Source organism: Gossypium arboreum, chromosome 10 (genome assembly GCF_025698485.1).
Source record: "Gossypium arboreum isolate Shixiya-1 chromosome 10, ASM2569848v2, whole genome shotgun sequence".
In the NCBI taxonomy this organism is placed as follows: Eukaryota; Viridiplantae; Streptophyta; class Magnoliopsida; order Malvales; family Malvaceae; genus Gossypium; species Gossypium arboreum.
In genome coordinates this window covers 32219286-32239650 of record NC_069079.1, presented here as the reverse complement: position 1 = coordinate 32239650, position 20365 = coordinate 32219286, and the positions used below count along the sequence as shown (strand labels likewise).

Here is a 20365-nt window from a genome sequence, read left to right as displayed (position 1 = left end):
GTGAATCATCTCTCTCTAACATTACCTCTTTCGACGTTAGGCGGTTAATTTCTTACTGGATTTACACTTGGTGTTACTGACTCGGTTTCATCTTTTTCATATGATTTATCATCTCCAGTATACATTTCTTGATCAGTATTAGCAATATATTCATCTGACATCTTTAACTAAAAAACAGAAACAAACAAATATATCAGCATCTAATCCCGACTCAATTCGACTCAATTATGGCATGTACCTCTAAACTAAATTTTGAGCTCAATTTAATCTGAGAATCGACTAAATCTAAATAGCCCTGATACCACTAAATGTAACACCCCTTAACCCTAATTTGTCGCCGCAATAGGATTATGAAGAATTATGGAACATTTCAAAACAAATACGAACAATCATATAATATTACAATATACACATCATAATTTAATCATAATGTCCCTTTATTGAGCCCTCGAGGCCCAATTCATGTGTTAGAAACAAATCGAGACTTAGTCGAAAACTCAGAGAATTTTTTGCGAAATTTCAAAAATTTTCCTAGGTATAGGGCACACACGCCTGTGTAGTCAAGGGACACGCCCATGTGACCTTATGACATGCCCGTGCTTCAAGCCGTATCCTAACCCGTGTAACTCCCTGACTTACCTCACACGACCAAACCAAACGCCCTTGTGCTTCACACGACTGAGACACACACCCGTATCTCTGCCTGTGTGGTAATATCTGAGCATTCTATTTTAAATTTAAAAGATGTAGGGGACATACGGCCTAACCACACGCCCATGTGTAAGTTGTGTGTCTCACACGGTCTGGTTACACGCCCGTGTGGATTCAAAATAAGCCTTTTTCATCAAGTTTTACCAACTCTGCAAACTTAAACCACAAGCAATTCAACAACAAATTTTTCAATCGATCTAAAACACAATCAAATACATCCAAATCATGCTAAATAATCAACTTAATTAAGCTAACCAATGTTTATTCATAAATACTTCACATATATTATCCAAATCAATCTATAGTATAGTATTTAAACCAATTCTATTTTCACACTAATTCAAACCAAAACATACCATTTGATAGTATTAAAACATCACACATAAATTCATATGTACTCAAACAATTTCATATTATAACATCATTTATGATCATTTCCCAAAATGATTTACATAAATAGCCTAGGTACATGTCATTACTAAAAAGAAATATATTTCACCACTTTGAGTTCGGGATTGGCTTGGATACTGATTCAACAATCTGACTTTGACCTAACCTACGCACGAAAACAAACCGTACGCTGAGTATAAACTCAGTGGTATTTCTATAATCTGAATACTTATTAACAAGTATTTATATATATAAATACACATAACAAAAGTCATTTAAACAAATAATCAATTTCATAACATATCATTTATAACACTTTCAATTCTCATCTCTTACTATTTGAATTTCATAATTGTTATTCAAATAGTTTTTCTCAATAGAATACACATATCATGTCACTATATCCATACCCATTTTATGAACCCATTAGTCCGTACATTTCAATTCTATAACTCAATTCAATATCTCAATCATTTCATGTTTAAAATCATCCAATATCTTTCATATTGTCAATTCATTTATTTACCCCTATTAACAGGACTCGGACTTTTGCGAATATACGGATCCAACCAAAACACACCAGTATGACACCCAGTGCCTCATCGGATAATTCGAAGTAATATAGTGACACCCAGTGTCTCATCGGCCTTGCCGAAGTAAATTGGTACCCAATACCTCATCGAATTTATTCGAAGTAATAATATGACACCTAGTGTCTCATCGACTCATGGTCGAAGTATCCCTGAACACTTCTAATCCTATGGCACGCCAACTATATCCAACTCAGCCCGATACAGTTAAAAGGGTTTCAATTTCAATTTCTCAATTTTCAATCAATACACATTTCAATTCAAATAATCACATATATTCATAATTCAATTCAATTCAATACCACAATACAAGGGGTGTGCAAAATTCGGGTAAAACTGAAAAAATTTGGCTAACCGACCGAATTCAATTAATCGGTCGGTTAACTGAATTAATTTGGTCGGAGGTCGGTTAATAATTTTTTGAGTTTTTGGTTAACAGTTAATTCGGTTCAAAACCGGTCGGTTAACCAAATTTTTTCGGTTTAACCGAAAAAATTAATAAATAAAATTATAATATATAAATAGCGCACTATTCACTCAAACCCAATCCAACATAAACCCAAATACCCAATCTAATATATATTAACCCAAGTACCCAACCCAATCATAAAAATTACAAATAATTTAATAAATAAAAATAAAAATCTAAAACTAAAAATAAAAATAAAAAAACATAAAATTTTATACAAATAATTCGGTTAATTCGGTTAATTTGGGTAATTCGGGTAATTCGGTTGATTCGGTTAATTTTATACTTATTTTAACCAAAAATTAAAAAAACATATAATTTTCTGTTAATTCGGTTAACCGATCGAATTAACAGAAAAAATTTCGGTTCGGTTAACGGTTAAAAATTTTGAAGGGTCGATTAATTCGGTTAATGTTATTTTGGGTCGGTTAACCGATTGAACACCCCTACACAATCCTCACCTCAATTTCACTTACTATAAATATAACAATAAATACAACAATTAATAATTAGCTTCGAATTATAGAAATACAAACCGTAATTTTCAAATCACTTTTCGTCGATTTTCTCTTTTCCTTTCTTAGCCAAGGTCTCCGGCACAACATTAGCTATAGAAATCGAAACAATTAAAATTTATCAATACACACAATTTCACATTGAATATTTAAATTATACTTAACTTTTATCTAAATTCCAATTTAGTCCTTAATTTAAACTAACTCTTTTATTACAAAAATAATTTCATATTTCATTTAATTTCCACTTTAATCTAATTTCAACTCCCTAAATTCACCATAAATCCTAATTTCAATTCTCTCAATTTAGTCTCTATTACTTCAAAACCTATAATTTATTTCATAGTTTAATCCCTTTCCACTTCTAACTTAAAATTTATCAATTTAAACCTTAATACTTCAAATTATTCAACATGATCAACATCTAAAATTCACTAATTTTCAAAATTTTAACATAAATCAAATAGTATTTGATTCTAGAATTCTAAAACTCAAAAATTACAAGAAAAGAAGCTAAATTGACTTACCAAACCCTAATTTTTATTTCTTTTCTTTCTCCTTTCTCCTCCTCTGTTTCGTTCCAATGCTTTGTTCTTTTCTATTCTTTTCTTTCTTTATTTGTTTAATTTACTTTATTTTATTTTATGTTACATAATATAATATAATATAATATAATATAATATAATATAATATAATATAATATAATATAATATAATATAATATAATATAATATAATATCATTTACTTAAATAATAAGAAAATACTTAATTAATATACGTATTTTTTTTACCACATGTATTTTCACTATTACCACACATTTGTCACTTATGGCTTAATTCTAATTTAGTCCCTTGACTTTTCTCTATCCTATAATTAAGTTTTCATCCTTTATTCAATTTAGTCCTTACACCTAATTAATCTTAATTCAAGCTAATTCCCTAACCAAAATCTAATTAGTCACACAACTAACTTTGTAAATATTTTTAATAAATATTTACGAATCCCTTTATCGAAAACGGAGACCCAAAAATACACTTTTTCGATCACCCGGCTATTGGGTCGTTACATTTATCCTTATAAATCTCAAAATTATACATGAATATTGTTTTAAATATACAACTTGATACATGAATTGTGATTTGATATAATTATACACATGAAACTTCAAATGTGGTTCAAATGTATACATGAAATGTTAATTTTGATTCTATCATACACATTTAAAGAATAAATACATCAATTGATTTTTATATTGCATAAATATTACTTGTGTATGCAATATAAAAACATGAAATGATGTTATATCAATAATTATGTTAATAATTTGTGGAATTGGTCAAATCAAAATTTCATGTATAAAATGACACAAAATAATAATTGTGTATAAAATTGCATATTAAACCAAAATTTATGTATAATTTTAAGATGTATCCCTAATATAAATAGTATGTTAACCAAATTTCAAGTTATCTAAAATATTTTTTCAGTATTAATCTAAAATATATTAAAAGAAAATTATATGTAGTAATGCAAGAAAATAGTATTAAAACAATAGTATCACTTTTGCAATTGAAGAAAAATAATATATTAATTATTATATTAAATGTAAGATTTTGGTATATAAAGTAAAATATTTGTATCTCAAAAATATTTTGGATTGCTCTATTGTATTTTTTCTAGGCTTAACCAATACAATATTTATAGAAATGGAAGTGGACTTTTGTCAATTCCATGAGATCTATAATCTCCCACAAAAGTAGGAGTTAATTTATTCTATCCTAAAACATGTTAAAAGTAAATTATTCTAACTTAAGAATATAGCAGAAATCATGGGATATACATAGAAATTATAGCTGTACAAAAAATATATATATATTAGATTTTTCAACACTTTCTTTCAAGATGGTGAATAGATATTTTCCATTCCCATCTTGCATGTAATGTCTTCAAAGTTGAAAGTAGGCATTCCCTTAGTTAATACATCTGTCAATTGATTACTTGATGATATATATGGAGTGCAAATCATGTCGCTGTCCAGCTTTTCTTTAATAAAGTGTCTATCTACTTCGATGTGCTTTGTGAGATCATGTTGCACTAGATTATGTGCAATTCCGATGGAAGACTTGTCGCAATAGAGTTTTATAGGTCCTTCCCACTTGATTTTAAAGTTATCAAGTATTATTTTAAGCCACCTCAATTCACAAAATCCATGAGTTATAGCTCTGAAGTCTACTTCAACACTTGATCTTGCAACAACCGATTACTTCTTACTCTTTTATGTTATTAGGTTCCCATCAAGAAATGTATAATATTCTGAAGTTGATCTATGATCTACAACAGAACCTGCATAATCAACACTAGTATATGCCTCTATGAGCAATCCTTCATTTTTCTTGAACAAGATTCCTTTACCCGATGTTCCTTTGAGATAGGAAAAAATTTTGTTGATAGCCTGCAAGTGTTTCTCTCTTAGATTATGCATGAATTGACTTACTAATCTTACGAAAAATGTTATGTTCGGCCTTGTATGGGACAAGTATATCAGTTTCCCAACCAACCGATGATATCTTCCCTTATATACAATTCCATAATCCTTTTCTTCACTCAATCTCAAGTTAGGCTCAATGTGTGTGCTTGTTGCCTTTCATCCAAGATTGCATGTTTCTTTAAGCTAGTTTAGGACATACTTTTGTTGGAAAATAAAAATGCAATTTCTTGGGTATGCCACCTCAATTCCTAAAAAATACTTCAGCCCTCTAGTTCTTTAATTTTAACTCCTTTGCTAAGCACTTTTTGAGTGTTTCTCTTTCAATTTGACCATTCCCAGTGATGATGATGTCATCTATATATACAAGTAGGGATATAACTCCTCCTTTTGAATGTTCTATAAACAAGGTAAGATCTCATTGACTTTGTTTGTTCCACATTGCTAGCATCACTTTAGCAAATTTTTCGACGATTGCTTTAATCCATATAAAGCTTTCTTTAACCTACGCACTTTCTTTAACCTACACATTTTCTTTTAAAAAAATTTCATTGAAACTCAGTGGAAGTTCCATGTACACTTCTTCTTCTAACTCCCCATGTAAGAACACATTCTTAATATCAAATTGTTGTAAACACCAACCAAAGTTAGCAGTTAAAGATAAAAGAACACCCACAATATTCATTTTTGCTACGACTGCAAAGGTTTCTTGGTAATTTACCTTATATGTCTGTATATATCCTTTTGCGACCAATCAGCTTTATGCCTTTCTAATGAACTATCAGCTTTATATTTCAAAGTAAACACCCACTTACACCCTATTGTTTTCTTTCCTTTGGGCAGGTTTATAATTTCCCAAGTTTTATTTATTTCTAGGGCATTCATTTCCTCTTTCATAGCTTGTAACCAGTTCTTATTTCTGCGTGCTTTTTGTAGTGTTTGTGGGATTGAAATGGAGTTGATGGTGGTAATAAAAGTTTTATGTTGTGGGGAGATTCTATGTAAAGACACAAAATTTGAGATTGGATGATTAATGCATTCTCATATTCCTTTTTAAACAGCAATAGGTAGGTCTGAATCATTAAATTCACAAGGAACAAAGTCAGATTGAACAAACAAAGGTGCAGCATTTTCAGTACCTGATTGTGGTTCAGATTCTTGGACTTGTATAGGTTCAGATATATGAACTTTCTTTCTTAAGTAGACCTTGAGTGGTGTAGTAGGATTGAAACCAAGTTTTTTCTTAGCTCTAGGATTAGGTTCAATTTATTTACTAGCATGTTCACCTTCATTTTCAAGTTTAGGTTTATTGCTGGCATGTTCTTTAGAGTTAGGTGTATGGTCAGGTTTGAAAGACTTTAAGTTTGGTGTAGGACTTTAAAAATCAAGAAGAAATTCTTTATCTTCCCAAGAACTCTCCCTCTAGAGATGAGGATTGTTACTTTGAGAGTAAGGCTCATTCTTAACAATTGTGACATTCATGGAGGTAAATTTTTTTTTTTGAAGGTAGATGACAATAAAACTTGTATCCTTTCTTTATGTTTGAGTATCCCACAAAAATATATTTTAAAGCTCTTGGATCAAGTTTCCCTCTTTGGTGCACATGAACATGTACAAAAGTAACACAACCAAACACTTATGGTGAAAATTTCCAAGAGATATTAAAATTAAGGTAAAAAATAAAAAGAGAAGCAATAGGACTCTAATTATTTAGCACTTTAGAAGGTACTATATTTATCAAATGTGATGCAGTTAAAACAGCCTCCCCCAAAAGGTTTTTGGAACTTTATAGTGAAACAAAATTGCTCGTGTCACATTTAGCAAATATCTGTTGTTTCATTCAGCAATCCCATTTTGTTGGGGTGTGTTTACACAATATGACTCATGTATTATACCCTATTTTTGGAATAAAGATGAGAGAACTTGATTAAAATAGTCTCTTATATTGTCAGATCTTACCTTTTTAATTAAACTTCCAAATTATGTACAAATCATTTTATAAAACATTAAAAAAATGCTGCTTACTTCTAATTTTTATTTCATAAGAAATAATAATGTAGTTCTAGTACAATCATCAATGAATGTGATAAACCATTTTGCTCTAAAAATACTAGAAACTCTACAAGGCCCCAAAATATCAGTATGTATCAAAGAGAAAGGTCTAGTAGATCTTTTATTACTCAATGGGAATGATAGTCTATGATGTTTAGCAATTTCACATGTATCACAATAAAAACTACTAACATTTATTCTTAAAAAGTGAAGGAAACATGCTTTTAAGAATAAAAGATGGATGACCAAGACGGAAATGATGAAGCCAAATTTTAATTTTATTAGGAGATAGGTTACTTGATGAGCATTTGAGGGGTAACTGACTGTTGTTCTTATTGTTTCCATTCATTTCCTCAAGGTAATAAATCCCATCTTTCATTTTAGCAAGTCTAATCGTCCTCCCCGTAACCAAATCCTAAAAAACACAATGAGTCGAATAGAAAGTTACTTTACAGTTTAGATCTTTGGTAATTTGATGGATGGATATGAGACTGAATGACTTGAAGACATGCAACATATTATTTAGGGACAAATAATTTGATAAATTTACTATTCTTTAGCCTGCAACAGTTATAAGAGATCCATCTGCAACAGTAATCTTTATATTTCCAGGATTTGGGTTGTGTGTTTTAAATCTGATTGGGTTGTGAGGCATGTGGTCAGTAGCTCTTGGGCCGATGACCCAAGAGCTTAGTGAAGATATGCTTGAGGCACTTAAAGTATAAGAGTTAAGGTACTTACCTAATTGAACCAATGAACACGTACTAGAGGACTTTTCAAAGGAATTTAGGAGGTATCTTAGCTTTTCAATTTCTTCTTCCATGAATTTTCCTATACCAGCCTGGTTGGACTTTTCTTGTGCTTGGTCTTCTCCATCAGCTAAGTGGGCTTTTCCTCCTTTGAATCCTCTTTTACAACTAAGGACTTGTTCCTTCCCATATAGTTTGAAGCAATATTCTTGTGTATGATGTGGTTTTTTGTAGTTCATACACTAAAAATGTCTTTATTTGGCTCTGTATGCCCAGTACCTATCATTACTTCCTATTGTTTGACTTTGTAGAAATCATTGCTAACCTTTCTAATGTTTTAGGCTCAACATGACTTTTTGCCTATTCTCTTCACCTCGGATCAAGTATACTGTCTCATTTAGAGATGGAAATCTTTCTTTTCCCAATATCTGGACTCTGACTTGATTGAATTCCATGTTCAGACATGCAAGACAGTCATAAACTCTAGCATTTTTTATAAAGCTTTTAAAGGTAGCTGTATCTTCACTACAGAACATCTGAACACACTGATATTGATCCATTTCTTGCCATAGATTTTGCAGAATATTAACATATTAAGTAACAGAAGGTTGCCTTGTTTAGTTGTTGAGATTTTTATTTTGATCTCATAGATTAGGGCAACGTTTCCTGCCTTTGAATTGGTTTGTTGAATAGTAGTCCATATGTCTTTAGCTGTTGGTAGGAACATACAAGTAGAACTTATTTCAAGTAATATGGAGTTCCACAACCATGACATGACCATAGAGTCCTCTTCGTCCCAAATAGTGAATTTTGGATCACCGTTTTTAGGTCCAGTTCCAAGAAAGTGGTTGATTTTGCCCTTTCCTTTGAGAAATGATTGAACAAATTATGACCACTTTAAATAGTTTTTTTCTTTGAGCCTATACGCTGCTTGGATTTTCTACAAATCTCCTATGTGTGGAATATTTGATGTCTCTTCTTATTTGGTATTGGAGTTAATTTCTGATGTTTCATTTTCAGCCATGTTAGAGGTTTGAAAGAAAAAAAATTGGCAATGAAGGCTTAGTGAAAAAAAATCAGCAATGAAGGCTAGAAATCGTACTTGGCAATAAGGACTTGAAAACAAAAAAAGGATTCAACAATGAAGGCTGACAAGAAGAGGTCCCAAGAGTAAAAGCTCTAACACCATGAAAAAAAAAGAGAACTGAATTTCTCTATTATATTTTTTCTAGGCTTAGCTGTGCAATATTTGTACAAATAGAAGTGGACTTCTGTCAATTCCATGAGATCTGTAATCTCCCAAAAAATTAGGAGCTAATTTATTCTATCCTAAAATACATTAGGAGTAAAATTTTCTAACCTAAGAATATAGCAGAAATTATGAGATATACATAGAAATTATAGTTGTACAGAAAAATATTCTTTTTTCTCTAAGATATGTGCTTATTCTCTTTTGTTTTATCTAGTGGTGGTTGTCACGGGCTTAGAACTTTAGTCTAGGAAACCATACGTCCTAAGGCAAATTCTTTTAAAGGATTAACTGAGTGATTACAAATGAGGGGGAAGACCTCTATTTAGTTAAGATCCCCCAAATTTAACGGTACGGATTGAATTACATTAGTGGCTGAAATTAGTTCCTATCTACAATATGAGAGTCCTAAGAGATTTAAACTTATACAATTTTATCCTTTAGGATTTACATTAACCATGGTAACTCTAGTTTTATTGGAGTGTTTCATTAGGCCACTAAGGCTTCAAATAGATAAAGATTCTCCATAGGTTCCATGAATTGGGCTAATTTAAATAGGTCAAATAAGCCCCATTTAATCAATTGAGCTCTATGGGACATTCTATGCGCATTCTTCACCGGCTTAGATCCACAACCCGTGACACAATGCAGTCTTCGGCTGGTTACCGCTCCCCTTTTTTTCCCTCCCACAAACCCTCTCTGTCTTTCTTCTTCTAATTCTCACCATGTGCCTTCTTTCTTTTTAGTTTGCAAATCTATTTTTTGGGTATCTTTGTTGTCTTCAAAAGTTGCAGCAGATAGATAACAGTGCCTATCTTCATTAAAACTCCATCGACCACTAACAATTTCTCTTGAAAAGTGGGTGTCTTTTCATCAACTTCTTAATTTGTTTATGTTGTGAGAGTATTTGAGAATAATAAATGATTTCATGAGTCAATTTGGATCCGTGTTGTCTTATATATATTTTTGTTTGTTTTCCATTGTTTAGTAAGTCTTCATTTTTAGAAGTTTTTATCTGCTCTTGCAGCACATTTTAATCTTCCTTATGCATGTAGTCTTGCTTTTACCAGTGATTTTAGGTATGGTTTTGTCTCCGACCTCTCTAGTTTTCTGGATACTCAGTTCTTTTGTCGATTTTTCCCGTCACAGTGGATCATCCGAAGCTGATTTTCTTATTGTATTAAGTGCTTGCAATCACTTTAGATATGTCATGCTTGAGTTGTGATAGAGCTAATTGTCAACGTACCATAATGTTCTATTGATGTTGAGGTCGAAGCTTTTGTTGTGTTGATGGAGCTTGTCCTATATCACCTACAACGGGTGTTTGTTGTTTTTCTCAAATTGTACGATCTCATTCATGAAATGAATTAATGAATTCCATTTAAACAAAAAGGGTTTGTACAGGAAAATGAGAATGCTAAATTTTAGAATCTAATGGAAGAGCCCCATTTTCATATCAATATATTCTAATTGATGTTAAAGCAATTAAACTTATTTTTTCAAACAAAAATCTGTAAAAAACACTTTTAGTAAAATGAGTTTTTAAGGTAATTATATATCCCATCAATTAAATAATCAAATATTACACTCTAATGAAATGAATAAAACATGATAATATAACTTACATACTATATAATTTTGCATTATTATAATCCTATTATAAGAGATAATTCCTGAACCAAACTCCCCACAAATAAATTTGATATATAATTTCAATTAATTTAAAAAATATATATTTAAAGAAACATGTTAATGATAGGTTTTTTTTTATTTGAGTGATTTATTTCTATATCTTGATATCAAAATATGAAAATGCATAGTTTTGTTATTTAAATAAAATGCATATGTCTAAGAAATAATTTGGTAGTGTTATACTGTTGGCAAAGGTTCAATCCCTGAATTTGAGTGTTTCATTTGAGTTGCCCCATATATAAATGTTATAAATGTCACGTCTGAATTTTCCACTAAATTATTTCTATAAAGTCTTTTTGAGTATAAAAAATTTACTTCGCTCTATGGATTTTGTATAGATTTATTTGCGTAGTGATAAAATTATAATTACTTTCATAAACTTTTTAAAAAAAAATATTTAGTAGGGTAATAAAATTCAATCCATTTTATGGATTCTATAGATTTATTTCCGAAGGTGACAAAAGGATGATTTTTCTGGGTTTTTTTTATTATTTTATAAATAGCTGCTTCATATAGCTTTCGTAAGACATCTTTTGTATGTTAAAATCATGAGTGTTCCTTTTTTTTTTTTCCTTTTATCAAAATAAACAATTACTCAGAAATTGGATAGGGGAGATTGGAGTTTTGCTAAATGGCATCCCATTTAGAGGCAAAGACAGAACAACCTACCAAAAAGACGGTGCTATAACAAAAGCAAACCTCAGTCGGAAAGTGATGGGCAAAGGAATAAGGATAATGATTGATTTGGAAACATGATTACACGGACCACCCAATCCAATTATGGTGGATCTAATCGACAATCAACTTGCGTGGAGCCAAACCAGTGATGCATTTCATTGCGTGGCACCAAATATTATATAGTTTTTTTTTTCTTTTAAAAGTTATCTTATTTCTGACATGCTTCACATTATAAATGTTGCCAATATGGAATTGCATCAATTAAATGATCTTTCCATGTGGCACAGCAGAGCTATATAAAATCTTCTGGATTCTTCAAATACATACAAGTTTTGGGAAAAGATTGAACAAATACAGAATCTATTATGGACACATACATACCAGTGTTCGACACTTGTAACATAAATGCTTCCGAAAGCAAGCACAGGAAGAAACAGCTAAAGATTTAGAGGGCCAAACAGTTTGGACTTTTCGAAATAATATAAATATTTTTGCTTCTGTATTACAATTCTGACAAGATAACACAGATTACTCCTAAAGCAATGAAGATTTTAATGCTAATGTTGAATATGTATAAATGACAGTTATGTTTATAGTTCAAGGTTTTCAAAATTGTCTGAAGGTAAGATTGAGACGACCATGTCGAAGCCCAGTTTTTGATTTAAGAGGCTCAGGTGCAGAAAATGGAACGATGGATGGAACCCCATGAAACAACATTCGAGATTCACCACCGAACAATAGGACATCCCCTGATTCTAGCAACACTTTTGAGGCCTGGTCAACTTCCCTCTCATCCCCATATAGGAATTCAGCAGAATCACCAATTGACATAGAGACAACCGATAAGCCTTTACGGAGGCTTTCTCTGCTCTCATCTCGATCCTGCATTTTAAAGCATAGTACAAGTTTAAAACTTTGTCAAAGCTGGTGACAAATTCCAAGAATGTCTGAACATTATTTGGAAATCTTTAGGACCAAATTTTATGCAACAAACCCACGGTGAAAGCATCCAGCAGTATGTTCTTGGAACTAACAAATGCTTAAGACCAGAGTAAAAGAACAGACCTGATGGAGGCCAAGTCGGCCATGTATTGAATAGAAGTTTGCAATGCAGATGTTCGGAGATATTGAAGGAAGTATATCTTCTGGATTGACCATATCAGATTCCTTCTCAATAAGGCAATGTGCATCTTTGATTGCTCTTTGAACCAGAAGACGAAATCCAAGCGGAATGTCAGGTGGCTCACAATTATCAACGGGATGTTGCTTATTGTATTTTCTTGTCTGAGGATCCCAGTTCATTCCCAGACACATCATGTGAAGTCTAAGTTTTGCTCCATCTTTGTAGCCTGGCCTATAGAATCCCCCAGAGACTTCGCCAAGTGTATTACAAGTCTTGACTATATCAATCTGAAAAATCAAGATACAAGTGACAATTTTTATATCAATCTAATTTTCAACCGAGAAAGAAAATCGAACCAAAACTAAGCCTCAAGGAAAAACCTGTTCACGAATGGAGATATAGTGTTTCAACAACACCATTCCAGGTCTTAGGACTTCTCGCGTTTTGATATCTCTAAATCCAGGCAGGCATATATTGAATCTTTCAACCACAGGCAAACCCTCGGATTTTTTTACAACACCACCAGGATAAACCTTCTTCTGTCCAAAATGGCGAGGCAAAGAATGGCGTGCAATTTTCGCAATTCTCTCGTGTTCATATTCCTGCAGGCTTGGGACATTTACACTGTCCTCATGTTCAGATAAATTAACAGTCATATGACTCGACTGCAATCCCGAATTAATCCCAGTTCTGCTTCTATTAAGCAAAGAATGTTCTTCCTGCAGGCTGACAGCATTTGTAATTCCTTCAAATTCAGAAGAATTAACAGCTTCCTGCCTCAGTTCCAATCCTGAATCAGTCCTTTTTCCCCATTTATTGAAGTTCCTACCTTTAGAACTGGAACCAATATTAACAGACAAAGGAGGAAAGTTTTCTTCACACCGAAATTGCTTCTCATTCATAATTTTCGCCCCAGAAGATTGAGTTGTTTCTTCAGCAGCAGATTCATTGCCAAAAGGGTTTTGAGCAGTGAACTGTTGTTTATAAAACAAACCCAAATAATTTTCAATTATTCCACTCAAAGTAATCAACACAGTCAAGAAAAAAGAAGAAGCCATTACAGATAAATCATAAAATAAACCAGTAATTATCCTAGCAATCTTTTTACAAGTAAAATTTGATAAAAAATCTGTATAAATATAAAATTACTTTAGAGACTAGACAACTCACTGAAGAATAATCGGAAGAGATGGAAATAGGTTTCCGGGAGGGATTCATCTTCTTTAAAGAACAAATTTGGCGAGAAACACGGGAGGTGGTCGATAGGCGACAAAGGCCGAATCCAAATATTCGCTGTAAAGAATGCATTTTTTTTATAGAGGTAAGGAGACGGTGCTAGCTTAAATGCGCCGTTAGTGGCGGTTGAGTTCACCGAGGAGTGAAGGGGGGAGTGAAGGGGGTGATGGTTAGCTTACCGGCGAAGATATCAAATTTCCACCGGATTTCGAAGAGACTTTTTTCTTGACCAAACAAAACCGAAAAATCTTCCAGGTTTTGGAGTTGGACCGTTTTGGGCCCAAATTAAGCTACAAATAATAGAAGGGTTGGGCCTATAGATTTTTTTTCTTTATTTCATTTCTACATCCTATTTTAGGAACAGTCATTCGACTCAATTTCTTTCATTTGGGGTTAGATTAGTCTTACTCAAACCGGAATTAGATAAATAAATAAATAAGAAAATTACAATTAGGTAAGTTAAAGCCTTGCGATTGGTTTTAGGAAGTAGAGATAATTTTCATTTTTTTTTTTTAAAAAGTGGAAAATTTTTGAAAAATAAAACAGGTGAAAATTAGAAAATAAGAAAAAGGTTATTTTATTGTTTTCACTAAAACTGCTTTTAGAAGGAAAATATGAAAATAAGAGTTTTGAAATTTAGATAATTAATCCTGGTTTAAAATCTTGTAAACTCAAAAGAAAAATAACATTTTTAATATTAAATATGGTACTTAGTTCAAGTCCATATAAATGTAAATTTTTAATTTATTTCTATTAGAGAACGTGTTTTTATTTTTCAAAATAAATTTTTATTTCAATTTACCAAACTTGTTTTTCCATTTTTAAAATTATAAAATAAAAATTATTTTAAAACAATGAAAATAGAAAATATTTTCAAAAACCAACCAAAGTCTGGTCTTTTCCTATATATTTTACATTTTGCTTAGGGTTTAGGAATACGATGACAAAGCATCAATACTACTATTTTTTTAATCTTAAATATTTAAAAGTTATAAAATAATTACTTAATTAATTATTTTATTAACTACCCTCAATATTTACAATGTAAATTTGGTTATAAATCTAAAAATAATAATACTCTATTTACACACTGTTTCTATTTAGTTCTGATTCTAATTTCTTTTATTAATTTCAAACAAAACCTTTCCTTTTCTTCATTTCATTTTTAAACGAAAATGTCTCTTTCTAAATAAACAAAAACCTAATTGTTGCAGCCTCTTATTGCTGTCAGAGCTCCAACGCCATCTTTGGCTAAAGAATGGCATCGATGAACTCCTCTTCGTCCCCTTTTCTCGAATCCCTCCTTTAATTTTCAAGAAAACCTCTCAAAAGCCTCAAGATTTCATCTTAAATCTTAAAAATCCCTACCTTAAAACTCAAACCTTTGTTGTTCGATTCTCATCTAACTCTTACAACGTTTTCTACTTGCTTCAATAAAAGATTATGCCGTTTGGATTCTCTAACAATGGTTTCGAACTCCGTGAACTAAATTAGCCTAAAATGAACGAGAAAGGATGCTTCGGTTCTTCCTCCCCCCCCCCCCTTTATTTTTTTGCCCTTTTCATCCTCTATTTCCTATGAGTTTGTTGACCTGAAGCTGAGCAACAAACTAAGTGTTGGCCAGAGTACTTGGGGAAGTTGATACTCCTTCAAGCATTGCGAAAACACAGAACAAAAATAGGGAACATAAAAAATGTTTAAATAGTTCGATTTCGTTATATTTGCGGAGTCTTATTCAATGAGAAATATCCACTATTTTAAACACTTACAAGTGAACTTAAGTTTATCGCACCTCAGTGACAATTTCCTCACTTTTGTATACTAAAACTCTCACCACTTAACTTGTAATATCATAACACAGGTTTTACAATCAAATTAACTCACACAAATAATGTTCCTTACTTGAATAGATTTAGTGCTCTCAATTAATAGGTACATAAATTTATACAAATCTTTCAATTATATAAAGTTTTTAATATTTACTAACATAATGAAGATCTATCACTATCCCTATTAAATAATAGTTAAGCTAGTTGAATACAATATAATAATAACAAAAAACAAAAAAAAAGGTAAATAAGGATTATTGGTGGCTAAGACTTCAACATTCCAATCCAATCTAATCTAACTTCCTTGATCTAAGAGATTAGATAAACTTTACCCGATCTGATTCTCCAAATATATTTCTTCTAATAATATAATCTTCATTAATACGCTAGATATAATCCATGATCTCAGCTTAGCCCAAAAATCTAATTCAATAAATTGCCAATCACACAAATATGAAAATTTGCCTGTATGTCATAATGGGTAAGAAAGTGAAAACTTCCTCCAGCACATTTTACTCATTCCATATATTTCAACAGGTTTTTTTTCATCTTTTTGCGGGTTTATATTTAGGATTTATTGGTTTCTATTTGGTTTTATATTAAAAAGGTTTCACGGGTTTTGTGATGGTTTTGTTTTGGATTGATAAATGGAGTTTGAATTTTGTGATTGTTTAACAGAGATGATGAGTGTTTTTAAGAAGATTGAAGGTTTGATGGGAAAAAAATAGGTATTAATAGTTATGATTTGCTAATGGGGGAAATCATGTGAAGCTCTAAAAAATGGGGTGACATGGAACCTAAGCTATATTGCGTAGATCCAAGATATTTGAAGAAAACTAAAGATGTGAACGAGAAAAAAAAGAGACTTTTTTATAATAAGAAAATGGATTAGAATAGGAGACATCTTAAGCAAATTAGACTAAGTTTTGTAATGTAAACGGAGGATGCCCGGTGCCTAAGCTTTGTTACTCACTAAAATTCTAAGTGGAATGATAATATCAATAGAAATTTGAGGCTCTTTTATGATCTTTGGTAATTTGTCTTTTTATGGTTTATGTTATATAATTTTTGTTCTTGTTTTGACTCTAGCACTGGAAGCAGTAGAAACAAAAATTATGTTTTGAGTAATTCATTTTACTCAAATTTTGACCTTACAATATGAGAGTTGATTTGGTCATGAGTTATGAAATGCATATTTAGTTCGCCAAAAACATTACAAATGAAAATTTGATGCAAAATATAAAAGATAAGGAAAAAATAATTTTTTTTTTTTAAAATATGAGGGTTGATTTGGTCATGACTTGTGAAATGCACATTGAGCGTGCGAGATCATAGTTGAGAAATGTTGCCAATGAGAATTTGATGCAAAATATAAAAGATAGGGAGAAAAGAAAGAAAAAATAAAAAAATAAAAAATATAATTTTAAAAATTAAGACTAAATTATGACAATGTATAAATATTTAAAAATTAAATTTATTATTATATCAATTTTAATATTACTATGTTAGTAAAGTTAATGATGAATAACAAAATTTAACTAAAAACCATACATAATTACTTAGGTGATTTTTTGTAATATTTTATTGTTAGGTAAAGCTGGCATTTTAGGCCTCTCTATCCTATTTCAACTTTCAAAATTATTATTTTATTCTTTATAATATTTTAAATGTATATTAAATTACAGATTAAAGTATTTGAAATGTTCTTGTATTGTAAAATAGTTATTCTATTATTAAATGAATTAATTTAGTATTTATAATAGAGTTAACATTTATTATATAAAAACTTTTGAAACTTAATTTTCTAATTTCAATTCAATTCCAAATAAAAGATTTCATTTACAAAACAATAAATTTTTAAAAACATTAATTTTGTTAAATAGTGAATGATAATTTTTAAACAATAAATGTTAGCTCAATTTTAATTTGGCCTTATTTAATTCTTTTGAATAGTACAAAACTAAATTGATCCATTTAATAGTAAAGTAACTAATTTAATCACGTCACTATAATAAATGACGTCTCAAGTACATTCCTTAAATCGTATAAATATATTATATTCAATACATACATATAATAAAATTCTTTTTATTAATAAATTAAAAATATATATTTTACAATATTCAATTAAAAATTATTAAATACAACTAAATATAAAGTGAATGTAATATGTGGCAAAGCCACCTAAAAGGTTGGACCCATAAAGAAAAAGGGAAAAAGTTAGTTGTAATTTTTTTATATTTTATATATTTTGACATTAAAAGAAATTGAAAATTACTCAAAAATATTTCACCTCATAAAAAATTGAAAATAACTCACCAAAATTTTTGAAAAGAATTATTTTTAAAACAAATAATTTTATATAAAAATAAATGAATTTCTCACCACTCACTAATATTAAAAAAATGCTTAATCCTTCTATTTTCTTTCACACTCATAACTTTTTTTTTTCAAAATTCTCTTATTTTCATACACACTCTTTATGTAACGCCCCAAAATTTGAGTTTTTGATTTGTTAAATTTTGTCAAGTTAAGTGATTTGCTTTAGTGGTTAAGTGCTTTGAATGTGTATTTGAGGTCATATATTTAAATTTTACTCTTGGAATCTGCTATTTTTGTTCTTATCCTTATCTCTGTATATTGGGTTTAAATTTTATTGTCACTCAATTTATGTTAAAATAACCTTATTGATTTAGTGATAAGGCTTCCACTTACCTCAAGGTTGTGTTTGAATCCTTATGCATGCAAAAGGAAATATTTTTGCTAGAGTTTATGTGTGCCTAGAAGAATTTGAGTCAGTTTTGAATTCTAGGAAGTCTTTTAGATGAGGAATAGTTTGGGGTGGTTTTTATCTTATTAATATTTTATCTTATTTTATTTTCTTTAATTTGAAAAATTTAAGAAAAGATTTCCCAAACCTTTCCCCACTTCTCACATTCCCCTATTTTCTCCTTATTCTATTCATTTGTTTTTTCCCTCTTTTCACGTGAATTCTAGTAAAATAAGGTTTCCAATTTTTCTTTTGTCTTTCTTGATTTCTTTCCCTAATTTTTTCTTTGTTTCTTGATTGGTTGATCTTGTGGTACTCAATTTCGGTGATGGGTGTGTGTTAGAATTGTTTACAACTCAATTCTTGTTTAAGTTTCGTCTATTTTTATTTCTTTCGTTACTGAAGTTTTCCTTTTTTTATTGGCTAAGTTGGGGTTGTGTGCTACATTTTTTTGTTGTTAATCAGTTGGGCTTTCTAGGTAAAGGTCATGAAACCATTAATTCTCCAGCGGATTAAGGCTTGTGATGTAACAGCCCGTTTTAAATTAGAGGTGTCTAATTGCTATAAAATTTTAAGCTAGAGGTCTTTAAATGGTAATTAGACCATTTTACTTTAAGTTGGACAAAAATGGACATGGTAGGGTGAAATTTCAAATTTTAAGTGAAAGACATTTTGGTCATTTGGCTAGTAAAGATAAAATAAAACACATAAAAGATGTCATCTTTTCAATTTCATCCTCCCATATTCGCATTTGAAGAGTCTCCATAGCTAGGGTTTTGGCCAAAGCTTCCAAGCTCGATTGTAAGTCCGTTTTAGCCCCGTTTTTAATGATTTTCATGTTTTTGAGATCCTTGTAACCTAACCTAGCTATTTCAAGGACTAATTTGAAAGTAAGATGAAATTTAAAATTTTACCCATGTTAGATAGTTGTGTTTTTTGATGTCTAATGGTAGCAAATGCATGTTTGGTGTTAGATAAACAACTTTTGCTAAGTGATTTTCGGTAAAAATGTCAAAAAGGATTTATTTGTAAAAGTTATAAAATAAGTAGTAAAAGTGTGATTAAGTGGAAAATTTTGGTTGGTATGAGTATGAAAATGGTTTGGTTAGACTTGGGTTTTGAAGAAATTAAATACATTTCATTTTACGAGCCTAGGGACTAAATTGTAAAAATGTAAAACATTAGGGCAAAAATGTAATTTTTGCCATAATATGATTTTTGGGCCAAATTGAATAATGTGAGAATTAAATGAGTTAAATTTGTTATTATAGATCAAGAAAAACGAGGTTCAGACCTAGATCGGGGGAAAAACAAAGTGTTTGATGATGAGGTCCAATTCTACTATTTTTGTACCGAGGTAAGTTTGTATGTAAATAATGCATTGTTATATTTATGTTTTAAATGCTTTAATATTGTATGAATTGTGATTGACTGTTTGGATGTATTCAAAAAAGTTTTGACAAGTGAGAAATCCCGGTTGAACCTTAGGAATAGAATAAGATACGAGTGACATGTCACTAGGAACCCATGTGTATATGCGATTATGTAATCCGAGTGCTGGTCTCGTACATCCTACCAGTGGCTAGGTAGTCAGGCATGTGTTGCGGATACCTGACAGCTTGTGTAAGAAACATTGGGTAGCTACGTCCTGACTGACAACTTGTGTGAGCAGACCAGGGAATAGCTCGAAAAATAGCCCATATGTATTATGAGATATGAAGTAGCTTCGGCTACATATATGGAACTTGTGTGCAAGATTTCTGAGTATTCGTTATTATTCCGAGTGTTCAACGAGAATGTCAAAGTTATGAAAGGATATGGTTATGT

At 30.8% G+C, this 20365-nt stretch overlaps 1 protein-coding gene across 1 annotated transcript; it reads right to left on the bottom strand.

Moving 5' to 3' along the window:
* Window positions 1-11923: 11923 nt before the first annotated feature.
* Window positions 11924-14206, bottom strand: LOC108487456 (uncharacterized). The gene is made up of 4 exons (XM_017791808.2): window positions 13874-14206; window positions 13084-13677; window positions 12646-12990; window positions 11924-12462 (listed from the first exon to the last, which is right to left on the bottom strand). Exons 1-4 carry the CDS (start codon window positions 14009-14011, stop codon window positions 12187-12189), a joined length of 1353 nt encoding a protein of 450 aa, XP_017647297.1. The 5' UTR covers window positions 14012-14206; the 3' UTR covers window positions 11924-12186.
* Between the last annotated feature and the right edge of the window lie 6159 nt (window positions 14207-20365).